Source organism: Apium graveolens, chromosome 10 (assembly GCF_009905375.1).
Source record: "Apium graveolens cultivar Ventura chromosome 10, ASM990537v1, whole genome shotgun sequence".
NCBI lineage: Eukaryota > Viridiplantae > Streptophyta > Magnoliopsida > Apiales > Apiaceae > Apium > Apium graveolens.
The window spans coordinates 238,588,369-238,598,474 of record NC_133656.1 but is presented as its reverse complement, the minus strand read 5'-3'; the positions used below and the strand labels follow the sequence as shown (position 1 = coordinate 238,598,474).

At 29.5% G+C, this 10,106-nt stretch overlaps 1 protein-coding gene across 1 annotated transcript; it reads right to left on the bottom strand.

The window, feature by feature from the left end:
- Positions 1 to 285: 285 nt before the first annotated feature.
- LOC141692728 (auxin-responsive protein SAUR71-like) lies at positions 286 to 917 on the bottom strand. Its single transcript, XM_074497655.1, has one exon. It carries the CDS (start codon positions 819 to 821, stop codon positions 447 to 449), a length of 375 nt encoding a protein of 124 aa, XP_074353756.1. The 5' UTR covers positions 822 to 917; the 3' UTR covers positions 286 to 446.
- Between the last annotated feature and the right edge of the window lie 9,189 nt (positions 918 to 10,106).

Genomic DNA, 10,106 nt, shown 5'->3' with positions numbered 1-10,106 from the left:
ACCTTCTGTAGTGTATTTTTTAGTATTTGGATCTAACGGCTCTAATTATTTGATGAAGAAGTTTTGACGGTCGTGATGGGAAGGGATAACCAAGATGAGGGTAACCAAACTACAAATTATACCCCATTCCGGTTATTATAGTATAGTATAGATAGAAAGGTTATTTATTTTTATTTTTTTGAATAAGCTTATATGCCTTACAAAAAGGCAAAAAAATAAGTCATTCCTTTTTATAAGTTTGTTGAAGAATATGCCTCCAAAGTCCAAAGGCAGACGAATGAAATAAACAAAGAAAAGTAGCACCAATCGATAATATTCACATATGTACAGCACATTATAGATCAGAACATACTCAAAAAAATATACAAACAGATGTTCCATCCCAATCCGCTCATTTTCATAACAAAACTCTAAAATTCAATATATTAACTGATCAGAAACTATATCTACTCGACATAAGTCATGAACTCATCAGAGAACGAATCGAGAAGCTCCATAACATCCGTCGATACCTCATCGATCCTCAGAGCTTCTAGAACTCTCTCGAACACGAAAACACGACACGGTATACGTAACACACCTTTCTGCTCATAACCATACTCCTGAGCCGATTTATTCAACAACATCATAAATATCGGATGGTTTAACAACTCGGCATTCACAACAAATCTCGCTGACTCGTCTCCTACATAAACCGGTAAGTGACCCTCCGGCACGCCACTCGGTCGACGAGTACGAGTAGAATCTCGCGACTCTGATCGGAGGAGAGAGTAGTGCGTTGATTCGGCTACGCGAGAGAGACGCTTAATCAACTTCTTCATGACCAAATGTGAGAGAGAGATAGAGAGAGAGGGAGAGAGAGAGAGAGAGGGGAAGGGGGAGAGAGAGAGAGAGTGAAGGTGTTGATATGCCAGAACACAACTTGTGTGTATATATACAAAATAGATGAGTGTGTAGAATAATAGTTTCTTGCATGAAAAATCTAGAAGAGAGATAGGTGAAAGGTACAAATAAGCGTACGAGGAAAGTACATGAATGTATAATTATTTTTTACTATTAAACAGAAAATGACCGTGTCGTTCTTTACATTTCAAACTAGTACGGAGGAATGTTAACCTATCCGTCTGTCCCAAAATATAACTCTTTTTGACTTTTTAAATCTACTTAGCTGTATAAAAATCATAATTTCGCATATTTTTTTTAAAAATATTATTTTAATTAAAATTTAATATATATATTTTTATTCAGAAAAAAAAAATTTGAAAAATAATTTATTGAGATATTCTTTTTATTCACCTTAAAATATGCGTAAAAAGTTAAATGTACTTATATTTTGGGATGGAGGGAGTGACATTCATGTGTTTGAACATACGCCCCGAAATCAACCACGACTACTAATTTTATATTTACTGTTAGTAAATTGGACTTCTATTTTGGAAGAACCAGGAAATTACCTTCTAGTTAATTTACTAGTGGTTTTACTTTTCCAAATACACCTTGGACGGTATTTCAATATAAATAATCTCTATGTAAAAAGAGATTGAGAGAAGTTTTTCTACTTGGCCGCATCAAAGAACATCTACTGACTTCGATTCTTGGTCCTGTTTTTTTATATGTCGTTCGACTTTTTTCACACAATTCTATGTCTTTTGACTGCATGAATAAAATAATATTTTTTTAAAATTTTATTTTTCTAAATTAAAATTTTAGTTATATATTTTTATTCACAAAAAGAAAAAATAAAAAATTATTATTCTAACTATGCGATCAAAGCACTTAGAAGTGTGTGCACAAAAGTCAAACGTCATATAATAAAAAACAGAGAGAGTATACTCTTTCTGTTTTTTTATTTGCCGTTTTGACTTTTATACGCATTTCAATATGATTTGACTGGTTAGTTAGAATTACTGTTTATAAAATTTTCTTTTTGTGTATAAAAGTAGACGATTTGTATTTTAATTCACAAAAAAAAATTATATTTCCACCTATCCTGTCAAAGCACATTGAGATGTGTACAATAATCAAAGTGACAAATAAAAAAACTGAGGGAGTAGTTGTTTTGTTCAATACTTAATCATCTCAAAATTTATAAGAATGTACACTTATTTCTAAGATGCTTTAAATTAATTATTAAAAGAAAAGTAACTATCCATCGGTAAAAACTTGAGTTTAGATTTTACCTTATTTAATACTGAAAATAGGTGAAATTTTTATTATAAATTTGATTTCCGATCATTTTAAATTTTAGTTCAACTACTTTGAAAAACTATATGAAGCAAGGAAAAAAGGGTGGCATGTGTATGATAAGGAGTCTCACTTTCACATGTGTTTTTCGTTAATCTTGACAATAACATGTATCTTCATTCTTGGATCCTTCTAAAATTTCATATCAAAAGTACCGAACAGTAATGCAGAATAGCTTTGGTTACTTTAAACTTCATTCTTAATTACTGTTGGGATTCTAACCAACCCATTCTAATGTGGATTAACATGTGGTAGCTGCAATAATTAAGGTTTATTCTTCCCAACATAAACAAGAATAATCGAGTCAGATGGATGGCAAATTAATCGGATCCAACTAATATCCGATCCGAAACCCAGAGTTTTGGATATATTGAACCCGGAGTTTTGGATTTGGATTTCAACTATAGTGAACCGATACCCGATCCGAAATCCGAAAATACAATTCAAACCCGATTAAAACCCGACGCATTTATTATAGATCATATGTAATATTTTAGATGTAATATAATTTACATATTTTTCTTATATTATTTGAATAATAGTAGATTATTATCAAGATTGTCAACACTTATTTAGTAAATTATAACTTTTTATTTCAAAATCAGCTTTTATTATGTAATATGTACTTTGTATATATTTATGAAAGAATAATTTATGATGAAATACTAAATATTATGTTATCACATATCTTAGATATTATTCATCATGTCAACCCGTATAATGTAATGTGTTTACCTACTTATTAGTTAATATATTTTAATTTTAACTATCATATAAATGTGACTAATATTGTTTGTTTGTATAAATAATATAAAATTTGACTACATTATTCATAATTTTGAATATCCGAAAGATACTCGATCCGATTCAAAACCCGACGGATTTGAATTTGAATAACCCGAAAATATTTGAATTTAAATTTAAATTTTACAATATCCACTCCGAACCGACCCGTCTGTGATCCCTCGCCAGATTTAACTTCATGTCAAAATTCACCAAACTCTCGCAAAGAGAGATTATACAGACTCAAAGGCGGGGTAGAGAGCAGCACACTTAACCAGTGCCTACAATATATATATATAGGGAATACTCCAAGAGAAATCAATATTATAATAAAAACTAGAAAATAAATATTTTTTAAAAAAATTACTTAAAAATATAACACATATGATATGCAAATCGATTGTTGAAAGATGGAGAAAAATATAGTGAAATCGGATTTTTAAAAAAAAATTACGATTTGACGGAAAAAATCAAATTAAAAACGGAAGCAAAAAACCGAAATTGTGTGTGGGAGGGTGTAGATTAATTGGGTGTGGTGTTTTTAGTGGGGACCATTAGATTATATTAATCTAATGACTTAAAGCATATTCAATGGTTTTTGGCTAAATAACATAAAATACTGATTATCTAAATTTTACTGAACTTGTAAGAGCAACTCCAACCCTCCGTAGCTGTTAGCTATTTTGTCCACTTGGCACCAAACAGTAACACATATACATATCCTTAAAAAAAATCACACTTCAACGGGCTCTCCCTGTTAGCCATAAATATAGTTAACGTAAATTGATCCGCCAGATTTGTTGACCCCTCGCAGATTTTCTATATGTCACTTTCTTATGTCCACGTCATCTGTACATTTCCCCTCATCTATTTTCTTAATTTATCTCTGCACACTATCAACTATCAATTTATTTTTCTTTTATTTAGCAAAGTTATTTATTAAAATTATTTTAATAAACTACAAAATGAAAAATTCATAAAAATAAATAAATTCATGTCACTACCTCGAATTGAATTTAAATATAATATAAAATATATATTTTAATATTTAACTAATAATTAATACCATTAAATACATATTTAAAATATGATGGTTAACTAATAATTAATACCATTAAATTTCTTATTGAGATTTGATAATATGCATTGTTTGAAACAAATCATTTCGATGTTCAGTTTGTTTAATAGTATGCATTTTTTTAGGATATGTAGGCTTGAGTATTGTGCTTAATTACAAAGTTTGTAAATTCAAGAGAAATAATAAAGAGTCTTAAGCCATTGTATTAAACAGAACTTGGAGTTTAGATTCTTTCCCTTTCGGGTGAATTCAATGTACCAGTAGATTGAATTCAATCTACTTATTTCATAAGTTACACAATTCTACTTATTCAATAGATTAAATATTTAACTCATATCACCACCATGAATTTGCCAAAGATGCTCCACAAGATCATTTTGTAATTGAACATGAGCTTGTTTGTCTCGAATCTGCTGGTGCATTTGTATGAATTCTGGAAGGGTATTTCCATGATGCGATATCCGAGTAACAGTTGGTCCAACATTTGTATCAAAGTTTTCTTCCTCCGTATGTAATCCTCTTTCATCTTCAATGATCATATTATGTAATATTATGCAAGCTGTCATAATATATTTCATTGTGCTCACATCCCAAAATCGTGATGGTCCGCGAATCATTGCAAATCGAGATTGCAAAACTCCAAATGCCCTCTCAACATCTTTTTTAACAGATTATTGTGCATTTGCAAAATACTTCCTTTTGTTACCTAGAGATTTTGAAATTGTTTTGACAAAAATTGGCCAAGAAGGATATATACCATCAGCAAGATAATATCCCATGTTATATTCATGTTCGTTGATGGTATACTTCACTTCAGGTCCACGACCTTCAGCCAATTCTTGAAACAGATGAGAGCGATCTAATACATTAATATCATTTAATGATCCCGGTAACCAAAAGAATGAGTGTCAAATCCATAAGTCTCTCGAAGCTATTGCTTCTAATATAATAGTTGGCTCATGAACATGACCAGTATACATACCTTGCCAACCAGTTGGACAATTCTTCCACTTCCAGTGCATACAGTCAATACTACCCAACATTCCAGGAAAGCCTCGTTGTTCGTTTTCTGCTAACAATGTAGCCACATCTTCATCAGTTGGCCGTCTTAAATATTCAACTCCGAAGACTTCAACTATTGCTTTCACAAATCTTTTTAGACTCTCTATTGTTGTGCTCTCACCAATTCGAACGTAATCATCAACAACATCGGTTGTCGTTCCATATGTAAGCATCTTAAGTGCAGTTGTCACTTTCTGAAGCGGTGATAGTCCACGCATTCCCACAACATCAATTCGTTGGGCAAAATAATTGTCGTGAGTTGTAACTGCTTCTTCAATTCGTAAAAATAACGATTTGCGCATCCGAAATCTTCGACGAAACTGTGTATCTGTATATGTAGGTGTATCGGAAAAATAATCATGATACAGTCTAGCATGACCTTCTTCTCTATTTCGATCAATAACACGGTGGTTAAATGTTGAACCACCATGACGCGGGTCGGAATTTGCTCTTTATCGCCGGTTTTGAAGGTAAACAACACTCATTTTCATTCTTACTTCATGTTCTTCTTCTTCTGCTTGCATAATATCAAGAATCATTCGTGTGGTGTTTTCCATTACAAATGAATATTTTAGAGGTGTGAATGAATTTGAGTTTGTCGTTGATTTGTATTTTTTTTTTAGTTCTGAATTATGATATTTATAACCATAAAAATATGAGTGTTGTAATGTAGCTATTGGAATATGACCGTTGTAATATGGCCGTTGAAAATATAATCGTTGAAATATAACCGTTTGAATTTGAAAATAATATTAAAATACTGTTTTTGAAATATAACTAACCATTATAGCTAACACCATTGGAACACAACACCTTACAGGTTCAACAAATTTTAGCTAACCATTATAGCTATCCCCCTTGGAGATGCTCTAAGAGATTGTATTACAGCGGAGTTGGCAATAATGATTGGCTATATTTTAAAAATAGTATGTTATTATTATTTATGTTTGTTATTAATAAAATATTTTTTACTTCAGTATGGTAACAGGTGATTTGACACATCGCTACAGGTCTCCAGAGATTCAACAAATATGGCCAACAACACGTGGTTGGCTAAAATTTTAGCTAATGGTTTTGTACCATTGAAGTGCATAATATTTTTACATAATTTCTATAATAATATTTATGGAATGCCACATAGATTTTTAGCCAAAGGTTTTGTACCATTTAGGGCTGTCAAACGGATAATTCAGATACGGATTTGCCAGTATTCGGATCCGAATCCGAAAAATCGTATCCGAATCTGAATCTGGAAATATTTAAAAAATAATATCCGAATCCGGATCTGACGGATACTATCCGAATCCGAATTCGTTTTTCAGTCAGTTTTTTTTATATTAAAAATTTTTAAAAAAATGGAAAAAATGGAAAAATTATAATAAAAATTAAAAATTCATTTTAAAAAATTAAAATAAGAGATAAAGTGATTTAATCATATTTTAATTTTCAAAAAAAATAATTTTATTTTTCTTTTCAATATAATCGTTATCTTTAAATTGTTGAACTAAAATGATTTTTTTATATATCTATAAAATTTGTATAAACATAATATTTAATATATATATATATGTATATATATACACATAAACACACTATAAATTTAATATAATATATTTTTAAATTATTTAAATATTTAAATATAAAATATATTTATTCGGATTCGGATTTACCAGATACGAATATGCCTATATCCGTATCCGCAATCGTCGGATCCGAATAAAGATAATATCCGTTTTGTTTCGGATACGGATAATATCCAATTTATTTCGGATACAAAATACAAATTTTTCGGACGAATATCGGATTTTTTAAATTTTTTTGACAGCCCTAGTACCATTGGAGATGCTCTTATATTAGTTCATAGTTTCTATTTTAAATTTGGTTTGTATTTGATCATGTCTCTATATATATATATTTATACTATTATATTAAAAACGAAAAATTAAAATTTTGGTTGTTGGTCCTTGATCACTGAATCCAGAGCCGTCATATCAAACTGATGAGAACCGTTAGATATAATCTTAAAATTTATTATACAAAAAGTATAAAATTCGAATTCTACCAATAAATATATTAAAATTATAATTTATAAAATATAATTATAAAAATAAGTGCGATGCATTATAAAATTATTATACTAGGGGTATAAGGTTCGAATTTCAGCGATAATATATTATAAGTATATTTATAATATATAATGATAAATATACTTTCATATATATATATATATATATGGGAACTGATCCCCAGCCACCGTTGGATAGGATACAGCAGCCGCATTGTTTTATTGCGGGTACACTCACCTGCCGCAATGAAACATTGCGGCAGCCCGTAATGTAATATTGCGGCTGGTGTATCCCAACCAAGTTGGCTGTGAATAATTTCCCTATATATATAATAAATTGTTTAGGCAAAAGTTCTACAGCCACGGTTGGCTCCACGTGGCTAGGAGCCAACAAATCACAGCCGTTAAAGGCGTCCGCAATGAAATAATGCGGAAGACATCCGCAATGAAACAATGCGGAAGACATCCGCTATGTATCATTGCGGAAGACATCCGCTATGATACATTGCGGAAGCCGCAGTGATACAATGCGAACGCGTTTTGTTTTTTTAATTTTGTATTTAAATAATATGTGCTTTAAATGTGTTTCTGATTTAAATATATTTATAATTTAAAACAAATATAATATTTATAATTTAAAATAATTAAGTTATTTTTTTTAAAATAAAGTACTCAATAAAATTTAAAAAAGAGATTTATATTGAATTAAATATTGAATAAAATTTAAAATAAAAAAAGAATCACTTCCCTTACTTACCATCATATTAGTTCGAGGGACGTATACCCGGTAGGTGTTGAAATGAACGGTCTCGATTAATAGTTTAACTTGCATCTGTACAGTGTACTAGTTGAACAAGGAAGATATTTGAAAGGCACGACTGCAACACCTCAGCTGAACTTCCTTCGGGACTAATTAAAAAACCTTTTAGTAAACGATCTGCAAATATGGTTGTCCATACGCTTGCTAGGGAATCATATGCGTTACCAGATCATAGTTTTAATAGGTGGTTTGTACCTATTAATGTTCTGAGATGTATTGAGATGGATTTAAGTCAATAAAATTTCTCAGCATTTTGTCAAAAAAAAAAACCTTTTAGTAAATTTACTATGTTTACCATTTTGATTGAAAGAAATATTTACCAATTTTATCATTTTCAAAAATCTGAAATGTTGTATTGCAAGCCCTCGTGACTTGTTTGGTATTGAAGTTGTCACTTTTTTTTTGCGGTAAACCTAAAATTGAGTGTTGTTAACTGTAAATTAGCGTAATTAGTGGTTTGTATAAGTTTTATCCTATTAGAGTGAATTTACAAATTTTTATGCGATAAACTTATATGTAATTAGAAGTTTCTAACAATAAAATTATAATAAATATATACAATCGTTGAATATGTAAAAGAACAATCAAGATTATAAATGTGATACTTTGTTACTTTAAAAGAATTGCATGGAATATTATATATTTTGGCCTAAATTTTTCTTCCAATGGTTGATTTTTATAAAAAAAATATTAAGAAAATACTAAAAGTATTAACTTATCTATTTTTTTTGTAATTTAACTATTTTATAAAAATATTTACAAAAATTTGGTGCAACCAAAATAACTCATATATACAACTAGTTGTATCGAGTTTTTTATTTGCATTTGAAATTGTATGTAGTTGCGGAAACTTGTCGAGCTTGCATCTAGTTATATCGAATAGCAGCAAATCGTAGTTTTGAAATATAGTATTTTTACAAATAAAAAAGTCTTTGTGTTTTTTTTTTAAAATAAGAAAGCATTTTTGAAAAAATCTTTTTTGGGCTTGGATATTTTTCAAATAAACCCATTTTAAAATAATATTTAGAATTTCTTCTTAAAATTTAACTACATGATTAAAAATAGAAATTTAAAAATAGAAATATTAAGCCCTCAAATTTACATATTTATTATAAATAATAAAAACACGTATTCCTTAGTAAATATATCAATTTTATAATTATTTAACATATTTAGGATTATTTGTTAAGTTCCCACACTCAAATGAAAATGGTACAAATTTATACATCAAATATATTATTTTATCGTTTTAGACTTGGATTTTGAAAAATTACCAAAAATACTAATTTTTCAAAAAATATATATATTATCTTATGAAAATATTTGCAAAATTACCGTGCAACCAAAATCAACCAGATAAGTAACTAGTTGCATCGGGTTTTTTTGATTGCATTTTGCATTGAGTTGCAGAAACTCGTCCAGATTGCATATAGTTGTATCGAGTTACAGAAAAAATCGTATATTTATATAAAAAAATGAAAATTAGTATTTTTACAATATAAATTGTACTTTTGCAAAAGTTTTTATAAAATGACAATATTTTTGCAAAAAAATAAAATTTGACTTAGGTATTTTTTCAAAATATCCCTCGAATCCCAGTCTTGAATTTCAGTCATAAGAAGTCGGGAAAATTAGAATTTAGATTTGGTCGAGTCGATTCGAGTTGAACGATGCCAAGATCGGCTCGAACTTGAATAAAAATATTCGGACTCGAGTTCGAGTTCGACCGAACCTTAATTTTCAAGTTCGGAACTCGACTCGTAAAAAGTTCGATAAACTCGAATTCAGCTCGAAAGCTCAATTCAATTTCACCATTCCAAAACTCAAAATATCATTAGTTCAGCTCGTGTTCGATTCAATTAATTATATAAAATATAAATAAAATATTAAATATTTATGTATAAATATATAAAAATATTTAAAATAATTAAAAATAGTATAGGTTCAATAAGGCTCGAGAATCTTACACGTCAGACTAATTTGAAGTTCCAAGTCAAATAATTCGAATATTTCATGACGAGAGTTCGAGTAACTCACACAAAGTTTGGCTAACT